The sequence below is a fragment of the Oncorhynchus keta genome, unplaced genomic scaffold (genome assembly GCF_023373465.1).
Source record: "Oncorhynchus keta strain PuntledgeMale-10-30-2019 unplaced genomic scaffold, Oket_V2 Un_contig_2383_pilon_pilon, whole genome shotgun sequence".
Classification (NCBI taxonomy): Eukaryota; Metazoa; Chordata; class Actinopteri; order Salmoniformes; family Salmonidae; genus Oncorhynchus; species Oncorhynchus keta.
In genome coordinates this window covers 529161-556601 of record NW_026283598.1, presented here as the reverse complement: position 1 = coordinate 556601, position 27441 = coordinate 529161, and the positions used below count along the sequence as shown (strand labels likewise).

Below are 27441 nucleotides of genomic sequence, written 5' to 3'. Positions count from 1 at the left end.
ATAACAATTTTAATTCAAGTGGGTTGCCAACGAGGTAAGTGTAACACAACACTTTTTTGGTTAAATAATAATCTTTCAATACAGAGCCTGGATTTTTTCCCCTGAGGTTCATATCCACATGACACTTAAATCAACAGAACATCATTAAAATACTCCTACTACAATGTTAAAACATTCCACATTGTGACATCATTAAAATACTCCTACTACAATGTTAAAACATTCTACATTGTGACATCATTAAAATACTCCTACTACAATGTTAAAACATTCTACATTGTGACATCATTAAAATACTCCTACTACAATGTTAAAACATTCTACACTGTGACATCATTTCATTGATATCATGAAACAACTCCTTCATGTATTTTCTGATGTTTAATCAGAGATCTTTTACCAGAGTAACTCTTCCCACATTGACTACAGCTATGAGGTTTCTCTCCTGTGTGTGTTCGCTGGTGCATAGTCAGACTGCTAGATGTAACAAAACTCTTCCCACATTGATAACAGCTGTAAGGTTTCTCTCCTGTGTGTGTTCTCTGGTGTGATTTTAAATTTTTTGATGAAACAAAACTCTTTCCACATTCAGCAGTGGTAAGGTTTTTCTCCCGTGTGGATTCGCTGATGTATTTTAAAATCTGCTAAAAAGATGAATCTCTGCCCACAGTCAGAGCAGCAATGAGGTTTCTCTCCAGTGTGTATTCTCAGGTGTGCTATCAGGTTGCCTGAGTGAGAAAAATTCTTCCCACATTGATTACAGCTATAAGGCTTCTCTCCTGTGTGTGTTCTCTGGTGTGATGTTAAATTTCCTGAGATAACAAAACTCTTTCCACAGTGAGAGCAGTGGTAAGGTTTCTCTCCTGTGTGTGTTCGCTGGTGCATAGTCAGACTGCTAGATGTAACAAAACTCTTCCCACATTGATAACAGCTGTAAGGTTTCTCTCCTGTGTGTGTTCTCTGGTGTGCTTTTCAGGCTGCTTGTAACACTAAAACTCTTCCCACATTGATCACAACTATTAGGTTTCTCTCCCGTGTGGATTCTCAGATGTCTTTTAAGGTCAGCTGAAGAGGGGAATCTCTTCCCACAGTCAGAGCAGCGGTGAGGTTTCTTTCCTGTGTGTCTCCGCTGGTGTTTGAGGTGTTCTGATGTAGAGAGACTCTCCTCTGTCTCTTCAGCATCATGCTGTTGAGGCTCCCCAGAGGATCCACGATAGTCACGTCTCTCTCCTGTGTGAACAACAAAGTCAGACAGATGGTTAAAGGCCCACAACAGCAGAAATCCACTATAGAAATACCCATTTACCTAGAAACCTGGTTAAACTATCATTATGACATGGGTGAATTCTATTTTCAGCTAAAAGGTGATGCCCAGGATGTTGTACAACAATTGATGTCTGTAATGAATGTTTAAATGCTTTTACAAACTTAATTGACTATTGTCTTAAGACAGTCAAGTGATCAAAAATAGCCATATTTGTCGCAGCTGGCCGTGACCGGGAGGTCCATGGGGCGATGCACAATTGGCCTAGCGTCGTCCGGGTTAGGGAGGGTTTGGCCGGTAGGGATATCCTTGTCTAATCGCGCACCAGCGACTCCTGTGGCGGGCCGGGCGCAGTGCACGCTAACCAAGGTTGCCAGGTGCACGGTGTTTCCCCACTAGTTATGGATGTAGTATATCTGGTAATGAGGAAACCACTGGTTATGGATGTAGTATATCTGCTAATGAGGAAACCACTAATTATGTAATATATCTGCCTGGAGCAAAAATGGTGAGTGAAGATTTGAGTTTTTAAATGTATTCTGAATGTTACTACACATTATCAGCTCAAGATCGTCGGCTGCAAAATTAGCCTCCATTTCCAGGTTGCTTATGAGAGCATTTAACGTTGGGATTATAATCGTAAGGCTCGTTATAATGTCCTGCAAAATATAATGTTTGTGTCATTGTCACAAATCAACCGCTTTGTCGGAACTAGAAGCACAAGCATTTCGCTACACTCGTATTAACATCTGCTAACCATGTGTATGTGACAAATAAAATGTGATTTATACTTTTAAAAAATACTTCAACCAGTAAAAATGCTCTTTGGCTTTGCAACCAGCCTATCAATGAGTGTTTAGCATTCAAGCTAATAAAAATCATTTTAAAAATAACTGCAGATTTCCCTTTTAATCTTATCAGTTCAACAACTGAGTTTATGTTTTCAGAAAGTAGTTAATGGTGTTTATCAGTATCAAGAATAAAGTATTTTGCAAATATACAAGATTTATTTATTTAACTAGGCAAGTCTGTTAAGAACAAATTCTTATTTTCAATGACGGCCTAGGAACAGTGGGTTAACTGCCTGTTCAAGGGAAGAACGACAGATTTGTAGTTTGTCAGCTCAGGGATTTGAACTTGCAACCTTTCGGTTACTAGTCCAACGCTCTAACCACTAGGCTACCCTGCCGCCCCAAGATATTACCTTAGCGACTGTTTCAAGTAATAATCAAAACAAAAACAACAGTTGCCTATGACAACCGCAAAAATATATAAAAATATTCAGAACTAATAACCGCGCTGTCAATCAAGTGAACACCGCTCGTCTCATTGGTGAGTAATGGTGGTTGACCTTCGTGGGTATAATTGACATGTTGCATAGCCAATATGTAATGTAGAATGATGAAACAGGTTTGGTTGTCTTCTAGAGTGTCTGGGAGAACAGGCACAGAAACCAAACTTGACCCGGGTTAAACAACGTTTTGCCGATTTAGATTTCATAAATTGTTTTGTTGCAAAGTTGAAAGAGTCTGGAATTAATGCAAAACACTGGATATAAAAACAAAAGTACGCTACATTTTTATCTCTGGGATGCAGCAACTGTCCAGACTTTGGGACAGTTTTTCCTGTAGAAGTTCAATAATAAAGATGTCACTCTGCCCCCCAAAAGCCACAATCAAATCAACCAACCAATCTGCAGCTCAAACAATAAAGCGTCATTCCGCCACTTCATAAACGTTTATGATGTAACAATGTGATGATGTAATTCCACATTCCACCACTGTTTAGGTAATAAGATGATGATGGATGTGGCTGGAGAAATGTAACTACTCTAAAAATCCCATCCACAATATCAACATTCTAGTTTTAACCACGTTTTGAGGCTACACAGTGTTGGTTTACATTTACATCGTTTCAACCAATCTGCAGTTCAACCAATAACAAAGCTGTAATTCCACTACTGTGTTGGTTTCCATCCACCACAAACCCTTGACGTGCCTTATCTATATAAACTGGTTACCAAGGTAATTAGAACAGTAAAAAGTTGTCATACTCGTGGTATACGGTCTGATATACCATGGCTGTCAGCCAATCAGCATTCAGGGCGGGAACCACACAGTTTATAATCTTCAAAAATCAATGGCTATCAATAAATAATTTAAAAGCTTTGTAGATTTTCATTTTAAAACCACACATCCAGTTCTGGCTTTGCAACATGCCTCTGTTTTTCAGGACATTTTCTTTGTGAGAGTGTTTTCAGGCCCCAGTTTCCCAAAAACATTTCACGGCTATCTTCATCTGTAGAACCATGCCTAGGCATGCTTAAGATAACTTTGACAGGGCCCAGATGATTTCCTCCTCTCGCTTTTTCGATATAACAGTCATCTCCCCTATCGGTCAAGACTGGAGTTAAGTCTGAATTAGTCTTCTTCAACAACAACAGCTAGTCAGGTCTTCTTCATTATACAGTCAAGACTGGAGTTAAGTCCTGATCAGCCATCGGTAGCTGCATCCTTTTCTCAGCTGACATGCCCTATCTAACAGTCAGCCCCAGACTGGAGTTCTGAAGTCCTCAGAATTGGGTACCCTCATCCAATTTAGCTAACATGTTACTATCATTAACCTTGGCTGAAGACATCCCTTTGCTCAATCTGCCAGAAGACATGCCCTCAGAAGAGCTCATAGAGGCAGAAGACATACCCTCATCTAACTGCCTGCCTCATCTAACTGTAGCTCAGCCCCAGAGGCAGAAGACATACCCTCATCTAACTGCCTGCAATCAGCCCCAGAGGCAGAAGACATACCAAATCTAACTGCCTCAGCCCCAGAGGCAGAAGACATACCTCATCTAACTGCCTGTAGCTACCCTCATACCCTCATCTAACTGCCTGTAGCTCAGCCCGAGGCAGAAGACATACCCTCAAATCCCTCAGCCCCAGAGGCAGAAGACATCCTCATCTAACTGCCTGTAGCTCCCAGCCCCAGGGGCAGAAGACATCATCCCTCATCTAACTGGCCTGTAGCTCAGCCCCAGAAGACATACATTACATTACATTTTACATTTAAGTCATTTAGCAGACGCTGTTATCCAGAGCGACTTACAAATTGGTGCATTCTACCTTATGACATCCAGTAGAACAGTCACTTTACAATAGTGCATCTAAATCTTAAAGGGGGGGTGAAGGATTGCCTTCTATCCTAGGTATTCCTTAAAGAGGTGGGGTTTCAAGTGTCTCAGAAGGTGGTGATTGACTCCGCTGTCCTGGCGTCGTGAGGGAGTTTGATCCACCATTGGGGGCCAGAGCAGCGAACAGTTTTGACTGGACTGAGCGGGAACTGTACTTCCTCAGTGGTAGGGAGGCGAGCAGGCCAGAGGTGGATGAACGAGTTGCCCTTGTTTTGGAGTGTAGGGCCTGATCAGAGCCTGGAGGTACTGAGGTGCGTTCCCTCACAGCTCCGGCAGCACCATGGTCTTGGCAGCGGATGCGGCTTCAACTGGAAGCCAGTGGAGAGGTTTTGAGGAGCGGGGTGACGTGAGAGAATCTTGGGAAGGTTGAACACCAGACGGGCTGCGGCGTTCTGGAGATGAGTTGTAGGGGTTTAATGGCACAGGCAGGGGAGCCCAGCCAACAGCGGTTGCAGTAATCCAGACGGAGATGACAAGTGCCTGGATTAGGACCTGCGCCGCTTCCTGTGTGGTCGTACTCTGCAGATGTTGTAGAGCATGAACCTACAGGAACGGGCCACCGCCTTGATGTTAGTTGAGAACGACAGGGTGTTGTCCAGGATCACGCCAAGGTTCTTAGCGCTCTGGGAGGAGGACACAATGGAGTTGTCAACCGTGATGTCGAGATCATGGAACGGGCAGTCCTTCCCGGGAGGAAGAGCAGCTCCGTCTTGCCGAGGTTCAGCTTGAGGTGGTGATCCGTCATCCACACTGATATGTCTGCCAGACATGCAGAGATGCGGTTCGCCACCTGGTCATCAGAAAGGGGAAAGGAGAAGATTAATTGTGTGTCGTCTGCATAGCAATGATAGGAGAGACCATGTGAGGTTATGACAGAGCCAAGTGACTTGGTGTATAGCGAGAATAGGAGAGGGCCTAGAACAGAGCCTGGGGACACCAGTGGTGAGAGCGCGTGGTGAGGAGACAGATTCTCGCCACGCCACCTGGTAGGAGCGACCTGTCAGGTAGGACGCAATCCAAGCGTGGGCCGCGCCGGAGATGCCCAACTCGGAGAGGGTGGAGAGGAGGATCTGATGGTTCACAGTATCGAAGGCAGCCGATAGGTCTAGAAGGATGAGAGCAGAGGAGAGAGAGTTAGCTTTAGCAGTGTGGAGCGCCCTTGGTGATACAGAAAGAGCAGTCTCAGTTGAATGACTAGTCTTGAAACCTGACTGATTTGGATCAAGAAGGTCATTCAGAGAGAGATAGCGGGAGAGCTGGCCAAGGACGGCACGTTCAAGAGTTTGAGAGAAAGAAAGAAGGGATACTGGTCTCCCGCTCAGCCCAGTCAAAGCTGTTCGCTGCTCTGGCCCCCAATGGTGGAACAAACTCCCGCACGACGCCAGGACAGCGGAGTCAATCACCACCTTCCGGAGAGACACCTGAAACCCCACCTCTTTAAGGAATACCTAGGATAGGATAAGTATCCCCCCCCTTTAAGATTTAGATGCACTATTGTAAAGTGACTGTTCCACTGGATGTCATAAGGTGAATGCACCAATTTGTAAGTCGCTCTGGATAAGAGCGTCTGCTAAATGGCTTAAATGTAATGTAAATGTAGTTGTTGACATCGGAGGGATCGAGTGTAGGTTTTTTTCAGAAGGGGTGCAACTCTCGCTCTTGAAGACGGAAGGGGCGTAGCCAGCGGTCAGGGATGAGTTGATGAGCGAGGTGAGGTAAGGGAGAAGGTCTCCCGGAAATGGTCTAGAGAAGAGGGGATACCTCATCTAACTGCCTGCCTGTAGCTCAGCCCCAGAGGCAGAAGACATACCCTCATCTAACTGCCTGTACATACCCACATCTAACTGCCTGTAGCTCAGCCCCAGAGGCAAGGATATGCATATTCTTGGTATCATTTGAATGGAAAAATTCTGAAGTTTGTGGAAATGTTAATTGAATGTAGGAGAATATAACACAGTAGATCTGAAAAGAGAAAGAAAAAGCACACTTTCTGTTTTTTATTGTTGTATCATCTTTCATATGTACTGGAATAGACACAGTCAGATAGGATGCTGGAGATAATTTAGATGGATAACACAAGAGGGCAACTGTGGGTGTGCAGTTTCAGACTGAAAACTTCAGGAATGGGTGAGTTTGACAACTGTGGCCAGTTGGTAGAGCATGGCGTTTTGTACTAGTGGGAACTCGATTCCTCAGGGACCACCCATACGGAATGGCGAGCAGGCACAGATGACTGTAAGTCGCTTTGGATAAAAGCAAATGGCATATATTATTATTATTATTATATTATTTAGCATGAAGTCACCCAGGTGTCCTCACAGTTGCCCAAATGTACCCAAGTGGATGCGAAACTGGTGAAAATGACCTATAACTATATACAACTTATCAAAAATATATTCTAACACACAATTTTAAAATTTTTAATATTAGAACAGAATATTTTGCTGCCTGTGCCATGTCCCAAAGCAGTCTCTTTCTGCTACAAGGCAGAGGCAAACTGAACAACTGGTGCAGATGATGGGGACTTCATGCGACAAAGAACACAACAACGCCTCCATGCTCCGTCCCTTTGCCTCTGAGGTACAGTCACGCCTGCAGTAATGAACTGTGGTATATGAACACCACTGGAGGCAGAATGTGATGCAGTGGACTTGCTGTAGCCAGCAAGCTCCTCCTTGGATGAGCTGCTCTCTGAAGGCTTTCTGCTGAGAGGAAGGGCTTTCCACAGCTCTTCGCCATTTTCCTTGTGTAGATGAATGCATTCACCACAGCAATGTCAATGAAATGGTAAAACAATGTCTTGTACCATTTCTTTGTCTCATGGAGAACATTGTAGTACCCTATAAGAGCGTCTGACAAGTCTACACCTCCTCTGCTCTGGTTGTAGTCCTTGATGGCTGCAGGAATGGGGACACTTTTTGTGGCCCATGCCCCAGTAGCGTCCTTCACACGTTTGACAACATGATCCCCACTGAAGGACTTGTGGATAGTGGAGCACATCACCACCTCTCTGGCGTCCATCCACTTCACAAACAGCAGGCCATCTTCACGGATCCATCGCATGGTCCCCCGCTCAGCCCGCTTGGGCATGTCGTCCACCTTCGTCTTCGGGAAGCCCACCCTGGTGGTACGAATGGTGCCACAAGCCCACACTCCCAGCTTCCTCAGGTCTGCAAACAGGGCAGGGCTTGTGTAGAAGTTATCCACAAACAGTTTGTAGCCCTTCCCCAGCAGTTGAAAATCCAATAACACCATTACAGAGGCATAGCTGAGTTCCTTACCGGTAGCAAAACTGTTCTTCCCCTCGTAGACAAAGAAATTGCAAGTGTAGGCACACTCAGAATCAGCCAACACAAACAGCTTGAGACCGCACTTGGTTGGTTTGTTTCTCATGTACTGTTGGAGGCCAATGCTGTCCTTTGAGGCCACCATCCTCTCTTTGATTGACACGTTCTGGGCTGGCTGAAAGTACGTCTTGCAGGCCTCAACAATGCTGTGGTAGAGAGGTTTGATTTTGCACAGTGTATCAAACCTCGCTGTGCCTCTCTTCTTCTCATTCTCTTCATCAACCTTTGGGTCACTGATGTGAAGTGCCTGGGAGAGATCCAGAAACCTTTTTGGGACATAACAGACGAGGGGAAAGGCAGTTGGTAGAGGGATGACGTTTTCCAGTAGCCCTTCAGGCTTTTCAGCCTCACCAGCCCCATGTAGATGACCAGAGAAAGGTAGCAGAAAAAGTCTGCCGTGGATATGGGCTTCCATGCTGCCGTTTTGCCTGCTTGCTTCTTCCCATTCTTATTCGTGTTGGACACGGCGACTCTACAGTTGGGTGAAGAACAGCTGAAAAAGCTGAAGGGGCTGTACGTAGCAGTCATGTTTAGCTGAGGTCCTGGCTTCCTTTTCGGCCTAAAGGTTGGTTGGGTGGCTCCACATCGTCTTCTAGGACGGTGTGCCAACGCCATTCTGTCCCTCTGTTAGCGGATGGCACACTTCCCCTCTTCCTCTTCTTTGTCGGTCCTCTAGACGGCCCGGGAGGTGTGGAGCCAGAGACAGCAGGGGTACAGCTGGATGAACCAGCTTCAGAGGGGGATGGACAAATTGGCACTGGGGGCTCCCAGTCGGGGTCAGTGCCACTGTGAAAGAAAATGTTCAGTTAGAATAGTTTCACATATGAGCCCTGCACCAACAGGTATAATAAACACACACATTATATATATATATATATTATGAGTACAGGGAACATAAAGTGCTGTTCCATTTCACTTTGTTGTGGGCTTGTCTGTGTTTGCCTACATTCTACACCATACAATTAATTTATACATATATGTATGTGTGTATATATACACACACACACACACACAGGCTATGGGTCGTTCTCATACATACAAACAGACCTCGCTCACAATGACTAGCCAACACCGCCAGCATTCAAAAGTGACCAAAACATCAGCCAGAAAGCATAGGAACTGAGAAGTGGTCTGTGGCCCCCACCTGCAGAACCACTCCTTTATTGGGAGTGTCTTGCTAATTGCCTATAATTTCCACCTGTTGTCTATTCGATTTGCACAACAGCATGTGAAATGTATTGTCAATCAGTGTTGCTTCCTAAGTGGACAGTTTGATTTGATTTGAGTTACATTGTGGGGCAATAAAAGTATTTAGTCAGCCACCAATTGTGCAAGTTCTCCCGCTTAAAAATGAGGCAAAACGTATTTTCCACCATAATTTGCAAATAAATTCATTAAAAATCCTACAATGTGATTTTCTGGATTTTTCTCATTTTGTCTGTCATAGTTGTAGTGTGTAGTGTCTGTCATAGTGTGTAGTGTCTGTCATAGTTGTAGTGTGTAGTGTCTGTCATAGTGTGTAGTGACTGTCATAGTTGTAGTGTGTAGTGTCTGTCATAGTTGTAGTGTGTAGTGTCTGTCATAGTTGTAGTGTGTAGTGTCTGTCATAGTGTGTAGTGACTGTCATAGTTGTAGTGTGTAGTGACTGTCATAGTTGTAGTGTGTAGTGTCTGTCATAGTTGTAGTGTGTAGTGTCTGTCATAGTTGTAGTGTGTAGTGTCTGTCATAGTTGTAGTGTCTGTCATAGTGTGTAGTGTCTGTCATAGTTGTAGTGTGTAGTGACTGTCATAGTTGTAGTGTCTGTCATAGTGTGTAGTGTCTGTCATAGTTGTAGTGTCTGTCATAGTTGTAGTGTCTGTCATAGTTGTAGTGTCTGTCATAGTTGTAGTGTCTGTCATAGTTGTAGTGTCTGTCATAGTGTGTAGTGTCTGTCATAGTTGTAGTGTGTGTCTGTCAGTGTGTAGTGTCTGTCAGTGTGTAGTGTCTGTCATAGTGTGTAGTGACTGTCATAGTGTGTAGTGTCTGTCATAGTGTGTAGTGTCTGTCATAGTGTGTAGTGTCTGTCATAGTTGTAGTGTGTAGTGTCTGTCATAGTTGTAGTGTGTAGTGTCTGTCATAGTTGTAGTGTGTAGTGTCTGTCATAGTTGTAGTGTGTAGTGTCTGTCATAGTGTGTAGTGTCTGTCATAGTTGTAGTGTCTGTCATAGTGTGTAGTGACTGTCATAGTGTGTAGTGTCTGTCATAGTTGTAGTGTCTGTCATAGTGTGTAGTGACTGTCATAGTGTGTAGTGACTGTCATAGTTGTAGTGTCTGTCATAGTTGTAGTGTCTGTCATAGTTGTAGTGTCTGTCATAGTTGTAGTGTCTGTCATAGTTGTAGTGTCTGTCATAATTGTAGTGTCTGTCATAGTTGTAGTGTCTGTCATAGTTGTAGTGTCTGTCATAGTTGTAGTGTCTGTCATAGTTGTAGTGTGTAGTGTCTGTCATAGTTGTAGTGTGTAGTGTCTGTCATAGTTGTAGTGTGTAGTGTCTGTCATAGTTGTAGTGTGTAGTGTCTGTCATAGTGTGTAGTGACTGTCATAGTGTGTAGTGACTGTCATAGTGTGTAAGAGAGGGCCTAGAACAGAGCCCTGGGGGACACCAGTGGTGAGAGCGCGTGGTGAGGAGACAGATTCTCGCCACGCCACCTGGTAGGAGCGACCTGTCAGGCAGGACGCAATCCAAGCGTGGGCCGCGCCGGAGATGCCCAACTCGGAGAGGGTGGAGAGGAGGATCTGATGGTTCACAGTATCGAAGGCAGCCGATAGGTCTAGAAGGATGAGAGCAGAGGAGAGAGAGTTAGCTTTAGCAGTGCGGAGCGCCTCCGTGATACAGAGAAGAGCAGTCTCAGTTGAGTGACTCTCAGTGTAGTGACTGTCATAGTTGTAGTGACTGTCATAGTTGTAGTGTGTAGTGTCTGTCATAGTTGTAGTGTCTGTCATAGTTGTAGTGTCTGTCATAGTTGTAGTGTCTGTCATAGTTGTAGTGTCTGTCATAGTTGTAGTGTCTGTCATAGTTGTAGTGTCTGTCATAGTTGTAGTGTCTGTCATAGTTGTAGTGTCTGTCATAGTTGTAGTGTGTAGTGTCTGTCATAGTTGTAGTGTGTAGTGTCTGTCATAGTTGTAGTGTGTCTGTCAGTGTCTGTCATAGTGTGTAGTGACTGTCATAGTGTGTAGTGTCTGTCATAGTGTGTAGTGACTGTCATAGTGTGTAGTGACTGTCATAGTGTGTAGTGACTGTCATAGTGTGTAGTGTCTGTCATAGTGTGTGTGTGTCTGTCATAGTTGTAGTGTGTAGTGTCTGTCATAGTGTAGTGTAGTGTCTGTCATAGTTGTAGTGTGTAGTGTCTGTCATAGTTGTAGTGTGTAGTGTCTGTCATAGTTGTAGTGTGTAGTGTCTGTCATAGTTGTAGTGTGTAGTGACTGTCATAGTTGTAGTGTGTAGTGACTGTCATAGTGTGTAGTGACTGTCATAGTGTGTAGTGACTGTCATAGTGTGTAGTGTCTGTCATAGTGTGTAGTGTCTGTCATAGTGTGTAGTGTCTGTCATAGTGTGTAGTGTCTGTCATAGTGTGTAGTGTCTGTCTAGTGTCTGTCAGTTGTCAGTGTGTAGTGTCTGTCATAGTTGTAGTGTGTAGTGTCTGTCATAGTGTGTAGTGTCTGTCATAGTGTGTAGTGTCTGTCATAGTGTGTAGTGTCTGTCATAGTGTGTAGTGACTGTCATAGTGTGTAGTGTCTGTCATAGTTGTAGTGTCTGTCATAGTTGTAGTGTCTGTCATAGTGTGTAGTGACTGTCATAGTGTGTAGTGACTGTCATAGTTGTAGTGTCTGTCATAGTTGTAGTGTCTGTCATAGTTGTAGTGTCTGTCATAGTTGTAGTGTCTGTCATAGTGTAGTGTGTAGTGTCTGTCATAGTTGTAGTGTCTGTCATAGTGTGTAGTGTCTGTCATAGTGTGTAGTGTCTGTCATAGTGTGTAGTGTCTGTCATAGTGTGTAGTGACTGTCATAGTTGTAGTGTGTAGTGTCTGTCATAGTTGTAGTGTGTAGTGTCTGTCATAGTGTGTAGTGTCTGTCATAGTGTGTAGTGTCTGTCATAGTGTGTAGTGTCTGTCATAGTGTGTAGTGTCTGTCATAGTGTGTAGTGTCTGTCATAGTGTGTAGTGTCTGTCATAGTGTGTAGTGACTGTCATAGTTGTAGTGTCTGTCATAGTTGTAGTGTCTGTCATAGTTGTAGTGTGTAGTGTCTGTCATAGTTGTAGTGTCTGTCATAGTTGTAGTGTCTGTCATAGTTGTAGTGTCTGTCATAGTTGTAGTGTCTGTCATAGTTGTAGTGTCTGTCATAGTTGTAGTGTCTGTCATAGTGTGTAGTGACTGTCATAGTTGTAGTGTGTAGTGTCTGTCATAGTTGTAGTGTGTAGTGTCTGTCATAGTGTGTAGTGTCTGTCATAGTTGTAGTGTCTGTCATAGTGTGTAGTGACTGTCATAGTGTGTAGTGTCTGTCATAGTTGTAGTGTCTGTCATAGTGTGTAGTGACTGTCATAGTTGTAGTGTCTGTCATAGTTGTAGTGTCTGTCATAGTTGTAGTGTCTGTCATAGTTGTAGTGTCTGTCATAGTTGTAGTGTGTAGTGTCTGTCATAGTGTGTAGTGTCTGTCATAGTGTGTAGTGTCTGTCATAGTGTGTAGTGTCTGTCATAGTGTGTAGTGACTGTCATAGTTGTAGTGTGTAGTGTCTGTCATAGTTGTAGTGTGTAGTGTCTGTCATAGTTGTAGTGTGTAGTGTCTGTCATAGTGTGTAGTGTCTGTCATAGTGTGTAGTGTCTGTCATAGTGTGTAGTGTCTGTCATAGTGTGTAGTGTCTGTCAGTGTGTAGTGTCTGTCATAGTGTGTAGTGTCTGTCATAGTGTGTAGTGACTGTCATAGTTGTAGTGTCTGTCATAGTTGTAGTGTCTGTCATGTTGTAGTGTCTGTCATAGTGTCTGTCATAGTTGTAGTGTCTGTCATAGTTGTAGTGTCTGTCATAGTTGTAGTGTCTGTCATAGTTGTAGTGTCTGTCATAGTTGTAGTGTCTGTCATAGTTGTAGTGTCTGTCATAGTTGTAGTGTCTGTCATAGTTGTAGTGTCTGTCATAGTTGTAGTGTCTGTCATAGTTGTAGTGTGTAGTGTCTGTCATAGTTGTAGTGTGTAGTGTCTGTCATAGTTGTAGTGTGTAGTGTCTGTCATAGTTGTAGTGTGTAGTGTCTGTCATAGTTGTAGTGTGTAGTGTCTGTCATAGTTGTAGTGTGTAGTGTCTGTCATAGTTGTAGTGTCTGTCATAGTTGTAGTGTGTAGTGTCTGTCATAGTAGTAGTGTGTAGTGTCTGTCATAGTTGTAGTGTCTGTCATAGTTGTAGTGTGTAGTGTCTGTCATAGTTGTAGTGTGTAGTGTCTGTCATAGTAGTAGTGTGTAGTGTCTGTCATAGTTGTAGTGTCTGTCATAGTAGTAGTGTGTAGTGTCTGTCATAGTTGTAGTGTCTGTCATAGTAGTAGTGTGTAGTGTCTGTCATAGTTGTAGTGTGTAGTGTCTGTCATAGTTGTAGTGTGTAGTGTCTGTCATAGCCTGTAATTACAGGCCTCTCATCTGTTTTGGTTGGTGATCATGTACTAATATCATGCAATAAAATGCTAATTAATTACTTAAAAATCAAACAACGTGATTTTCTGGATTTTTGTTTTAGATTCCGTCTCTCACAGTTGAAGTGTACCTATGATAAAAATTACAGACCTCTACGTGCTTTGTAAGTAGGAAAACCTGCAAAATCGGCAGTGTATCAATACTTGTTCTCCCCACTGTATATGAATCAATAAAAAAAATCTCAAATTAATATGAAACCATTTAAACAACTGCATTAGCATGAGAAACAAAAACATGTTTTACTTACTGATCGAAAAGTGGATCTTCTTCTTCCAAAAACATGTCATCCGCGCTGGAATCCAAACTCAGATCACTCACAGAGTCCTCATCCATTCCTTCTATGTCACTCTCAATTTCTGCAATAATATCATCAACATGTTTATACTTTTCGCTTTTCCACTCTTAGTAGCCATGTTTAACTATTTCAGATTTGAGAACAAATGTGCTTTTCTTTCACAAACAAGGACATTTGTGACCCCAAACTTTTCAACAGTACTGTATATATAGAAATACACCTTTAAAATGTGTACCAATCGATTGGTCAAAAGAACAGGTGACTAAAGTCAAACAAGATTTTTATTAGTCGGGGAAGAGCCCCACTGGTAAAAGATACCAGTCCATCTTCATATCAACTAACAGAACTCTGCTGGTTGTCCTGGTAACAGATACCAGTCCGTCTTCATATCAACTAACAGAACTCTGCTGGTTGTCCTGGTAACAGATACCAGTCCGTCTTCATATCAACTAACAGAACTCTGCTGGTTGTCCTGGTAACATACCAGTCCATCTTCATATCAAATAACAGAACTCTGCTGGTTGTCCTGGTAACAGATACCAGTCCATCTTCATATCAACTAACAGAACTCTGCTGGTTGTCCTGGTAACAGATACCAGTCCATCTTCATATCAACTAACAGAACTCTGCTGGTTGTCCTGGTAACAGATACCAGTCCATCTTCATATCAACTAACAGAACTCTGCTGGTTGTCCTGGTAACAGATACCAGTCCATCTTCATATCAACTAACAGAACTCTGCTGGTTGTCCTGGTAACAGATACCAGATCTATTGTATTTGTTCAAACTAAACAACAGCACTTACTTTTATGTGTCAAATCTGATCCGGTCTTCTCTCCTCCTCCTCTCACAGTTCCACTCAGCTCTGTTGCTTTCCTGCAGTCCACCAGCAGCAGAGACAACCTCTTCATCCCGGGAGAGGCACGACACTGGGACTCCGGGAGGACGGAACGGCTAGCGTTGTCCTGGTAACCATAAAGAGGGGACACAGACACATATAATTATGGATGCTGATGTCACTGTTGACATAGTGCTTTACAGAAACCCAGCCCAGACCACAATAGAGCAAGCTGTATGCTAGCCCAGACCAAGCTGTATGCTAGTCCAGACCAAGCTGTATGCTAGTCCAGACCAAGCTGTATGCTAGCTAGTCCAGACCAAGCTGTATGCTAGTCCAGACCAAGCTGTATGCTAGTCCAGACCAAGCTGTATGCTAGTCCAGACCAAGCTGTATGCTCGACCAGACCAAGCTGTATGCTCGACCAGACCAAGCTGTATGCTCGACCAGACCAAGCTGTATGCTCGACCAGACCAAGCTGTATGCTCGACCAGACCAAGCTGTATGCTCGACCAGACCAAGCTGTATGCTCGACCAGACCAAGCTGTATGCTCGACCAGACCAAGCTGTATGCTAGGCCAGACCAAGCTGTATGCTAGACCAGACCAAGCTGTATGCTAGACCAGACCAAGCTGTATGCTAGACCAGACCAAGCTGTATGCTAGACCAGACCAAGCTGTATGCTAGACCAGACTAAGCTGTATGCTCGACCAGACCAAGCTGTATGCTCGACCAGACCAAGCTGTATGCTAGACCAGACCAAGCTGTATGCTAGACCAGACCAAGCTGTATGCTAGACCAGACCAAGCTGTATGCTAGACCAGACCAAGCTGTATGCTAGACCAGACCAAGCTGTATGCTAGACCAGACCAAGCTGTATGCTAGACCAGACCAAGCTGTGTGCTAGACCAGACCAAGCTGTATGCTAGTCCAGACCAAGCTGTATACTAGACCAGACCAAAGCTGTATGCTAGACCAGACCAAGCTGTATGTTAGACCAGACCAAGCTGTATGTTAGACCAGACCAAGCTGTATGCTAGACCAGACCAAAGCTGTATGCTAGACCAGACCAAAGCTGTATGCTAGACCAGACCAAAGCTGTATGCTAGACCAGACCAAGCTGTATGCTAGACCAGACCAAAGCTGTATGCTAGACCAGACCAAGCTGTATGCTAGACCAGACCAAGCTGTATGCTAGACCAGACCAACCTGTATGCTAGACCAGACCAAGCTGTATGCTAGGCCAGACCAAGCTGTATGCTAGGCCAGACCAAAGCTGTATACTAGACCAGACCAAGCTGTATACTAGACCAGACCAAGCTGTATGCTAGACCAGACCAAGCTGTATGCTAGACCAGACCAAGCTGTATGCTAGACCAGACCAAGCTGTATGCTAGACCAGACAAAGCTGTATGCTAGACCAGACCAAAGCTGTATGCTAGACCAGACCAAAGCTGTATGCTAGACCAGACCAAGCTGTATGCTAGACCAGACCAAGCTGTATGCTAGACCAGACCAACCTGTATGCTAGACCAGACCAAGCTGTATGCTAGGCCAGACCAAGCTGTATGCTAGACCAGACCAAGCTGTATACTAGACCAGACCAAGCTGTATACTAGACCAGACCAAGCTGTATGCTAGACCAGACCAAGCTGTATGCTAGACCAGACCAAGCTGTATGCTAGACCAGACCAAGCTGTATGCTAGACCAGACAAAGCTGTATGCTAGACCAGACCAAGCTGTACCATCTGGTGTTCTGATGTGGAGAGACTCTTCTCTGCCTCTTCAGCTTCATGAGGTTGTTGAGGCTCCCCAGAGGATCCACGATAGTCATGTCTCTCTCCTGTGTGAACGAGAACATCAAATGCTTAGCAGGACAGGAAAATGGTCCAATTCACACACTAATCAAGAGAACATCCCTGGTAAATCATTACTGCCTCCGATCTGTCGGACTCAAACAAACACACGTTTCAATTGTAGATTGTCAGAGGGTTGGAGTGTTTCCCTGGCTATCCGTAATTAAAAACTAAAAACAAGAAAATGGCACCATCTGGTCTGCTTAATATAAGGAATTTGAAATTATTTATATTTTAAGTACATTTTAGACTTTTACTCAAGCAGTATTTTACTGGGTGATTCACTTTTACTTGAGTAATTTTCTATTGAGGTATATTTACTTTTACTCAAGTATGACAATTGCATACTACCCCCCCCCCACCACTGTGATGCAAATGTTAAAGGGCCGTTCCACAAAATGGAAGCCTTTTGCATCCCTTCGGCATTTTAAGTATACATTATGCGCTGTATATTATATTTTAAAAGCCTGTAATAATAGATTAAGTGCACGTTAATATAGACCACATGGAAAATTAAATAAAATCACATTTTGAAGTTCCAAAAATATGTACCGATGGCAGATTGCCCCTTAAACAGTTCCTACAGTACTGAATAACATACTAAAGTGCAGAACTTCAGTATAATGCCTTTTTTTAAATACATAATTTCAACAACTGCATAATGCCCCTGTTTATAAAACAGTACTCACTGGTGGTAATCGGATGTTCGGTCTCGTCTTCTTTTATTGAGAAATCCTCCTCTTTTACTTCAAAATGTTCTTCCTCCTTTTTGATTCTGAAAGCTCCTACCCCTTTTTCCACTTTGACAACGTCGTTCCCATATTCCTCTTTCACTGTAATATCATCCTCTTGTTTCACTGTAATATCATCCTCTTGTTTCACTGTAATATCATCCTCTTCTTTCACTGTAATATCATCCTCTTCTTTCATTCTTCAAGCTTCTTTGCCTCCTTTCACCAGTTTCTTTCTCCGTCGAGATCAGTGAGTTTATGGTCCGGGAGATTAGCCTAGTGCAGCATCAATGTAACACATTTGCTAATTTAACAAGCCAATTACGTTTAAATGAACCAGTAGATAGGTAAACAGAATTATGTTCAAAACACTAAGAGTAATATACACAAGATTAGGTCTAAAGAGCTTCAATTTTTAGGTTTGTTAGCAAAGCACCGCGTGGGTTAACCAGGAACCTTTTGTCGCTGTTGAAGAAGTCTCCCGCCCGTCCACTAGATAATACGTCACGCAAGAAGCATCACCTGAAAAATTCATATCGCCATCTGCTGACTGGAGTGGGTAACGCAAATTGGAAAAATATGAATTACAATGTTCAGTCTGGCAAGCAATGTCATAAGAAGTCATTTAAAAATAACCAGATGTTATGTTCTTACTTCTTACAGCCAATACTTTCCTCCAGGATTGGCCTGCCTATCAGGCAGGATTAGGTGACAGGATTACGGACAATTCCTTCCACCTCATCTCAAGGATGATTAATGGAAACAAGATGCACCTGAGCTCAATTTCGATTCTCATAGCAAAGGGTCTGAATACTTATGTAAATATGTTATTTCTGTTTAAATATATATACATTTGTAATAATTTCTAAAAACCTGAATACTTTCCAAAGGCACTGTATGTAGAAACATATATTTTCCTTTGTTTTCCACTAACCCTACCACCCCTTCCCTGATTGATGGAAACTAATGCACAGCAACTATTAGGCTTCTACGTCCAGCTCATACATACTATGTACATTTTACAGACACAATGTATTATACAATAGTTATATTTCGTTTGTTTTTAATCCTATCCTTCAGTTACCCTAAACCTCTCCCATCTATCTCTGAAGACCATCCAGTCCTATCCTTCAGTTACCCTAAACCTCTCCCATCTATCTCTGAAGACCATCCAGTCCTATCCTTCAGTTACCCTAAACCTCTCCCATCTATCTCTGAAGACCATCCAGTCCTATCCTTCAGTTACCCTAAACCTCTCCCATCTATCTCTGAAGACCATCCAGTCCTATCCTTCAGTTACCCTAAACCTCTCCCATCTATCTCTGAAGACCATCCAGTCCTCTCCTTCAGTTACCCTAAACCTCTCCCATCTATCTCTGAAGACCATCCAGTTTTATCCTTCAGTTACCCTAAACCTCTCCCATCTATCTCTGAAGACCATCCAGTCCTCTCCTTCAGTTACCCCTCTCCCATCTATCTCTGAAGACCATCCAGTCCTATCCTCCCAAACCTCTCTATCTCTGAAGACCATCCAGTCCTATCCTTCAGTTACCCTAAACCTCTCCCATCTATCTCTGAAGACCATCCAGTCCTATCCTTCAGTTACCCTAAACCTCTCCCATCTATCTCTGAAGACTTTTCACCATCCAGTTAGCTAAATGTTGCCATCCTTCAGTTAGTACCCTAAACCTCTCCCATCTATCTCTGAAGACCATCCAGTTTTATCCTTCAGTTACCCTAAACCTCTCCCATCTATCTCTGAAGACCATCCAGTCCTATCCTTCAGTTACCCTAAACCTCTCCCATCTATCTCTGAAGACCATCCAGTCCTATCCTTCAGTTACCCTAAACCTCTCCCATCTATCTCTGAAGACCATCCAGTCCTATCCTTCAGTTACCCTAAACCTCTCCCATCTATCTCTGAAGACCATCCAGTCCTATCCTTCAGTTACCCTAAACCTCTCCCATCTATCTCTGAAGACCACCCAGTCCTATCCTTCAGTTACCCTAAACCTCTCCCATCTATCTCTGAAGACCATCCAGTCCTATCCTTCAGTTACCCTAAACCTCTCCCATCTATCTCTGAAGACCATCCAGTCCTATCCTTCAGTTACCCTAAACCTCTCCCATCTATCTCTGAAGACCACCCCGTTCTATTTGCCATATATTTGGCCTTTATATTCTCATAGTTGCTGCAGATAGTAAATAAAAAATAAAAAATTAACATGTTTGCTAAAAGTATTATTATATTATTGATCAATTGTCTATGACTTTTCAAATCCCCCAGTAGTGCTGTCTGCAGAGTTAGCTCCAGGTAAATGTTGCCATTCCTTGACATGCGACCAAAAACAAGCTACATAATTACAGTACTAAAACAAATGATCTAATGATTCTGTCTCTTCGCAGCTAAATCTGCAGAGAGGTTCATTGTATCCCCCATATATAGAACATTGTATTGGTTGCAAGAATTTTGTATAATAATTCAAATTGAAAAGTTCCAAGTTTTGAATCTTGCGTCATTCATAATTTTCTTTAACCAATTTTTGTCTTTAATGCAGGGCTGACAGACAAGTTTCTTACTTTTTCCCCTTGCCACCATTTTTGTGGTAATGCTGCAATTAATTGGTTGTAATTTTGGGTAGTGTAGACATTTCCATATATTTTTGTTAGCTGCATGTGTGACAACTCCACCAGTCCTATTTATGATATAATTTACAAAGATTTATGTATTATTATGTATTCAGTTTTACTTTTATTTATTTTTATCAATTAGTATATTTGAGTTTAATCAGAATTTTTGTAGTATTATTTGTTCTGTCTTTTCTGGTGGATTAAACAACCGACTTTCTATGGCCTGTATTGTAATACAGCCCGACAGGTGCATCTGTAAAACTGTGTGAGGGTTTTAGGTGACAAGTGTTACGACTTCTAGGAGTAGTGGGTGCGGAGTCAGGCGCAGAGAGCAAAGGGTAAAGTAACAAATCAAAATCAAATCAAATTTATTTATATAGCCCTTCGTACATCAGCTGATATCTCAAAGTGCTGTACAGAAACCCAGCCTAAAACCCCAAACAGCAAGCAATGCAGGTGTAGAAGCACGGTGGCTAGGAAAAACTCCCTAGAAAGGCCAAAACCTAGGAAGAAACCTAGAGAGGAACCAGGCTATGTGGGGTGGCCAGTCCTCTTCTGGCTGTGCCGGGTGGAGATTATAACAGAACATGGCCAAGATGTTCAAATGTTCATAAATGACCAGCATGGTCGAATAATAATAAGGCAGAACAGTTGGAACTGGAGCAGCAGCACGGTCAGGTGGACTGGGGACAGTAAGGAGTCATCATGTCAGGTAGAATAACTGATGACCAAAAATGAATACAGATTAAACCACCACCCAAAAGGGCACTTCAGAGACTGGAAGGGCAAAGGGGCATGTGCTCTACAAAGGTAGAGTCCTGTCTGTCCACCTCCTAACTGTCCATGTCACTTCAGAGACTGTAAGGGCAAAGGGGCATGTGCTCTACAAAGGTAGAGTCCTGTCTGTCCACCTCCTAACTGTCCATGTCACTTCAGAGACTGTAAGGGCAAAGGGGCATGTGCTCTACAAAGGTAGAGCCCTGTCTGTCCACGTCCTATCTGTCCTTAAACAAAGTGGGCACTGCTTCATGTGGCAACAGCAACACTCACCTAAATAGCCTGAGGCTGAAGATTTCGAGTAAGACCAGTGAGCACTGACTTAAAAACGGGCACTAAATATGCATTTCTTGAACTAATGTGGGGTTTGAAAGGGGCATTCTAATGAAGTTCTACAATTTAAAATGTTGTTCAGTACTCAATACATTGTTAACGGTGCTATCCGTCTTTGGTACATATATTTTTCTGACTTTTCTATTAGATTTATTGAAATATCCATGTAGTCCACATTAAAGTGCACTTCATCTAACAGGCTTTTCAGAATTCAACATTGGTGCATAATTTCTACTTAAATTGTCAAAGGGACGTAAAAGACACCCTTTTCGTGGAAAGACCCTTTTTACATTTGCAACACAAACAATATTTGAGGAAATCACGATGAAAGTTGCCATTATAGGCACTTTTTTATACATATTCATGCCTCTTGTAAGACTCTGTGATTGCAGTAGATGGTCATAAGTTTACCATCTGTTTGATGTTCTCGTTCACACAGGAGAGAGACATGACTTTCGTGGATCCTCTGGGGAGCCTCAACAACATCCTGATGCTGACGAGGCAGAGGAGAGTCTCTCCAGATCTGAACACCAGACTGGCCTAGCATACAGCTTGGTCTGGTCTAGCATACAGCTTGGTCTGACCTAGCATACAGCTTGGTCTGGTCTAGCATACAGCTTGGTCTGGCCTAGCATACAGCTTGGTCTGGTCTAGCATACAGCTTGGTCTGGCCTAGCATACAGCTTGGTCTGGCCTAGCATACAGCTTGGTCTGATCTAGCATACAGCTTGGTCTGGCCTAGCATACAGCTTGGTCTGGTCTAGCATACAGCTTGGTCTGGTCTAGCATACAGCTTGGTCTGGTCTAGCATACAGCTTGGTCTGGTCTAGCATACAGCTTGGTCTGGTCTAGCATACAGCTTGCTCTATCTGGGTCTGGGTTTCTGTAAAGCACTTTATGTCAACAGTGACATCAGCATCCATAATGATATGTGTCTGTGTCCCCTCTTTATGGTTACCAGGACAACGCTAGCCGTTTGGTACAGCTTTTTAAAATGTATTTATTTTTATTTCACCTTTATTTAACCAGGTAGACTAGTTGAGAACGAATTCTCATTTGCAACTGCGACCTGGTCAAGATAAAGCGTAGCAATGTGACACATACAACAACACAGAGTTACACATGGAATAAACAAAACATACAGTCAATAATTCAGTAGAACAAAATAAAACAAAAAGTATATATACAGTGAGTGCAAATGAGGTAAGTTAAGGAAATAAATAGGCCATGGTGGCGAAGTAATTACAATATAGCAATTAAACACTGGAATGGTAGATCGGCAGAAGATGAATGTGCAGGTAGAGATGCTGGGGTGCAAATAAGCAAAATAACAGGAACAGAGGAGGAGTAGGATAAGACTATAAGAACTGGTCGTCTAGCACGTATGGAAGAGAGAGTAAAAGGAGCAGGTTTCTGGTCACGACAGCATAGATTCAAGGCATAGTGTACAGACAAAGGTAAGGTAGGATGTGAGTACATTGGAGGTAAACCTTGGCATTGAGTAATGAAGAGAGAGATATAGTCTCTAGAGATGTTTAAACCAGGTCTTGTTATCTCATATGTAGGAGGTTGAACAACATGGTTGGTTAAGGCATATTGAGCAGGGCTAGAGGCTCTACAGTGAAATAAGACAGTAATCACTAACCAGGACAGTAATGGACAAGGCATATTGATATTAGAGAGAGGCATGCGTAGCCTCGTGAACATATGGGTCCAGTGAGTGGTTGGGCTGGCTGGGGATACGTAAATTCAGACAGCTAGCTGGGCCGGGGGTAGCAAGCTAGCAGAAGGCTAGCGGGCCGGCTATCAGGCCGAGGCTAACAAGCTAGCAGAAGGCTAGCGGGCCGGCTATCAGGCCGAGGCTAACAAGCTAGCATAAGGCTAGCGGGCCGGCTATCAGGCCGGGGGTAGCAAGCTAGCAGAAGGCTAGCGGGCCGGCTATCAGGCCGAGGCTAACAAGCTAGCAGAAGGCTAGCGGGCCGGCTATCAGGCCGGGGGCAGCAAGCCAGCAGAAGACGTAGGAAGTCTGTTTATAGCCTCCTCGTGCATTTCCGTCGGTAGACCAGTCGTGATGGATTAGTGGGGCTCTAGACAGCTAACGTTAGCAGGCCGCAAGGGCTAATGGGGCTAACAGTTGAGAAAAACTCGGCAGATACCCAATTTGTAAGTCGCTCTGGATAAGAGCGTCTGCTAAATGACTTAAATGTAAATGTAAATGTAAATATACCATCAGTCCCAGGAGACGTATTATATCTAAGGTGTTCAATAGCATAAATGATCTCTTCAACTATAATAGAGTCATCACACTGTTTCCTTGTCAGCCTCCCCAATTGATTTCACATCCCCCAGAGAGTCAAAAAAATAATGGTTGAGAAAATCTCACAGTACTTAGAACTATATAAATTCCTATAGAAGTTGGAACTAAAGCCAGAGACTAATTTGGGATCGTCTGTGATGAGACCATTAATATTTAATTGTTGAATTGTATTATTTTTAAGAGTGGTCTTTTTCTAACCTGAAAAAAAACAAGATGAATTTTGTTCATCCTCCTCGAGCCACTTCTTCCCAGATCTGACAAAGGCTCCCTCTGCTTTCAGTTTATACATATCATCCAACTTGTGTTGTAGCTCAAACAGAACAGATTTGTCCTCCTCTGAGAGACTTTCAACAGAATTTTGAACGAGACAGGTGATCTTTGTAATTGTACTTCTTCAGCTCTCCTCGTCTTGGCAAGAATACTCCCATATATTCTTAAATATTTTCCAACCTCATATTTAAAAGGTTGCTAGTATACTCTTCTTTAAAACATGTTTTATTTATTTATGATTGTTTTTTTTTTACTTTGAGATGTATTTTTTATTTTTTTTACTAACAACAAATCAATACAGGAAGTACATGTGGGAACACAAGTATCTATAAATAATATACAGAGGACAATTGGGCTGGGGGCGGGGCTATGGGCGGGGCCAGCGGCGGGGCTATGGGCGGGGCCAGGGAGGTATAATATCACATTACACAAAGACCTTAAGGGACATACATACATTTATAATTCTAATAGCTTTTTTTTGTTAGTAGAGTATTAAATTGTCTGAAAATACAGTTCGATTTATTTTTGTAAGGTAAGAAAATGGTGATTTGTTTGTAAATTTACATTTGGGAATATGAAATATGGCCAAAAGATTAATTAAATGAATTACATAACATTGTTTCAGCTTATTTCTATCATAAATAAAGAATCCAAGCAGTACATCTCTCCATAATAGTGTAACATCTTCATAAATGTGTACAATTATGAATCTACTGATGTCTTGCCACAGATTCCTTACATGAATACAATGCCACAAAAGATACAACACTGTTTCTGGGTGGTCATTACAAAAGATACAATTTGAGTTGATGTATATATTTTTTAACTTCTTCATATAGTGGTTGGCAGGATAATATTTATGAATAATTTAAAAAGAAACTTCCTGAATTTTGTTAATAAGTAGGTATGTGTGTGGCAACATCCAGACTTTTTTCCCAACAGATATTATCAATAAATCCGTTCCAATAAGGAATGACAGTTATAGATACAACATCCTGCTGAAACAAGGATTGTATCGCTCTGTTGTTGAATGGACCAAAAGAGAAACAAATCTTTCCTACTGGTGAATCAACAGGGTCAATAGAAGGTAGGCTCTGAGGGTCAGGTCTTTCCTACTGATGAGTCAACAGGGTCAATAGAAGGTAGGCTCTGAGGGTCAGGTCTTTCCTACTGATGAGTCAACAGGGTCAATAGAAGGTAGGCTCTGAGGGTCAGGTCTTTCCTACTGAGTCAACAGGGTCAATAGAAGGTAGGCTCTGAGGGTCAGGTCTTTCCTACTGATGAGTCAACAGGGTCAATAGAAGGTAGGCTCTGAGGGTCAGGTCTTTCCTACTGATGAGTCAACAGGGTCAATAGAAGGTAGGCTCTGAGGGTCAGGTCTTTCCTACTGATGAGTCAACAGGGTCAATAGAAGGTAGGCTCTGAGGGTCAGGTCTTTCCTACTGATGAGTCAACAGGGTCAATAGAAGGTAGGCTCTGAGGGTCAGGTCTTTCCTACTGATGAGTCAACAGGGTCAATAGAAGGTAGGCTCTGAGGGTCAGGTCTTTCCTACTGATGAGTCAACAGGGTCAATGGAAGGTAGGCTCTGAGGGTCAGGTCTTTCCTACTGATGAGTCAACAGGGTCAATAGAAGGTAGGCTCTGAGGGTCAGGTCTTTCCTACTGATGAGTCAACAGGGTCAATAGAAGGTAGGCTCTGAGGGTCAGGTCTTTCCTACTGATGAGTCAACAGGGTCAATAGAAGGTAGGCTCTGAGGGTCAGGTCTTTCCTACTGATGAGTCAACAGGGTCAATAGAAGGTAGGCTCTGAGGGTCAGGTCTTTCCTACTGATGAGTCAACAGGGTCAATAGAAGGTAGGCTCTGAGGGTCAGGTCTTTCCTACTGATGAGTCAACAGGGTCAATAGAAGGTAGGCTCTGAGGGTCAGGTCTTTCCTACTGATGAGTCAACAGGGTCAATAGAAGGTAGGCTCTGAGGGTCAGGTCTTTCCTACTGATGAGTCAACAGGGTCAATAGAAGGTAGGCTCTGAGGGTCAGGTCTTTCCTACTGATGAGTCAACAGGGTCAATAGAAGGTAGGCTCTGAGGGTCAGGTCTTTCCTACTGATGAGTCAACAGGGTCAATAGAAGGTAGGCTCTGAGGGTCAGGTCTTTCCTACTGATGAGTCAACAGGGTCAATAGAAGGTAGGCTCTGAGGGTCAGGTCTTTCCTACTGATGAGTCAACAGGGTCAATAGAAGGTAGGCTCTGAGGGTCAGGTCTTTCCTACTGATGAGTCAACAGGGTCAACAGAAGGTAGGCTCTGAGGGTCAGGTCTTTCCTACTGATGAGTCAACAGGGTCAATAGAAGGTAGGCTCTGAGGGTCAGGTCTTTCCTACTGATGAGTCAACAGGGTCAATAGAAGGTAGGCTCTGAGGGTCAGGTCTTTCCTACTGATGAGTCAACAGGGTCAATAGAAGGTAGGCTCTGAGGGTCAGGTCTTTCCTACTGATGAGTCAACAGGGTCAATAGAAGGTAGGCTCTGAGGGTCAGGTCTTTCCTACTGATGAGTCAACAGGGTCAATAGAAGGTAGGCTCAGAGGGTCAGGTCTTTCCTACTGAGAGTCAACAGGGTCAATAGAAGGTAGGCTCTGAGGGTCAGGTCTTTCCTACTGATGAGTCAACAGGGTCAATAGAAGGTAGGCTCTGAGGGTCAGGTCTTTCCTACTGATGAGTCAACAGGGTCAATAGAAGGTAGGCTCTGAGGGTCAGGTCTTTCCTACTGATGAGTCAACAGGGTCAATAGAAGGTAGGCTCTGAGGGTCAGGTCTTTCCTACTGATGAGTCAACAGGGTCAATAGAAGGTAGGCTCTGAGGGTCAGGTCTTTCCTACTGATGAGTCAACAGGGTCAATAGAAGGTAGGCTCTGAGGGTCAGGTCTTTCCTACTGATGAGTCAACAGGGTCAATAGAAGGTAGGCTCTGAGGGTCAGGTGTTTCCTACTGATGAGTCAACAGGGTCAATAGAAGGTAGGCTCTGAGGGTCAGGTCTTTCCTACTGATGAGTCAACAGGGTCAATAGAAGGTAGGCTCTGAGGGTCAGGTCTTTCCTACTGATGAGTCAACAGGGTCAATAGAAGGTAGGCTCTGAGGGTCAGATCTTTCCTACTGATGAGTCAACAGGGTCAATAGAAGGTAGGCTCTGAGGGTCAGGTCTTTCCTACTGATGAGTCAACAGGGTCAATAGAAGGTAGGCTCTGAGGGTCAGGTCTTTCCTACTGATGAGTCAACAGGGTCAATAGAAGGTAGGCTCTGAGGGTCAGGTCTTTCCTACTGAGTCAACAGGGTCAATAGAAGGTAGGCTCTGAGGGTCAGGTCTTTCCTACTGAGTCAACAGGGTCAATAGAAGGTAGGCTCTGAGGGTCAGGTCTTTCCTACTGATGAGTCAACAGGGTCAATAGAAGGTAGGCTCTGAGGGTCAGGTCTTTCCTACTGATGAGTCAACAGGGTCAATAGAAGGTAGGCTCTGAGGGTCAGGTCTTTCCTACTGATGAGTCAACAGGGTCAATAGAAGGTAGGCTCTGAGGGTCAGGTCTTTCCTACTGATGAGTCAACAGGGTCAATAGAAGGTAGGCTCTGAGGGTCAGGTCTTTCCTACTGATGAGTCAACAGGGTCAATAGAAGGTAGGTTCTGAGGGTCAGGTCTTTCCTACTGATGAGTCAACAGGGTCAACAGAAGGTAGGCTCTGAGGGTCAGGTCTTTCCTACTGATGAGTCAACAGGGTCAATAGAAGGTAGGCTCTGAGGGTCAGGTCTTTCCTACTGAGTCAACAGGGTCAATAGAAGGTAGGCTCAGAGGGTCAGGTCTTTCCTACTGATGAGTCAACAGGGTCAATAGAAGGTAGGCTC

At 43.5% G+C, this 27441-nt stretch overlaps 1 protein-coding gene across 1 annotated transcript; it reads right to left on the bottom strand.

Annotated features, from left to right (window-relative positions):
- Positions 1–860: 860 nt before the first annotated feature.
- Positions 861–17715, bottom strand: LOC127921856 (zinc finger protein 177-like). The gene is made up of 6 exons (XM_052505437.1): positions 17185–17715; positions 16385–16482; positions 14606–14765; positions 13753–13861; positions 10484–10605; positions 861–1230 (listed from the first exon to the last, which is right to left on the bottom strand). Exons 1-6 carry the CDS (start codon positions 17423–17425, stop codon positions 896–898), a joined length of 1065 nt encoding a protein of 354 aa, XP_052361397.1. The 5' UTR covers positions 17426–17715; the 3' UTR covers positions 861–895.
- Positions 17716–27441: the final 9726 nt, after the last annotated feature.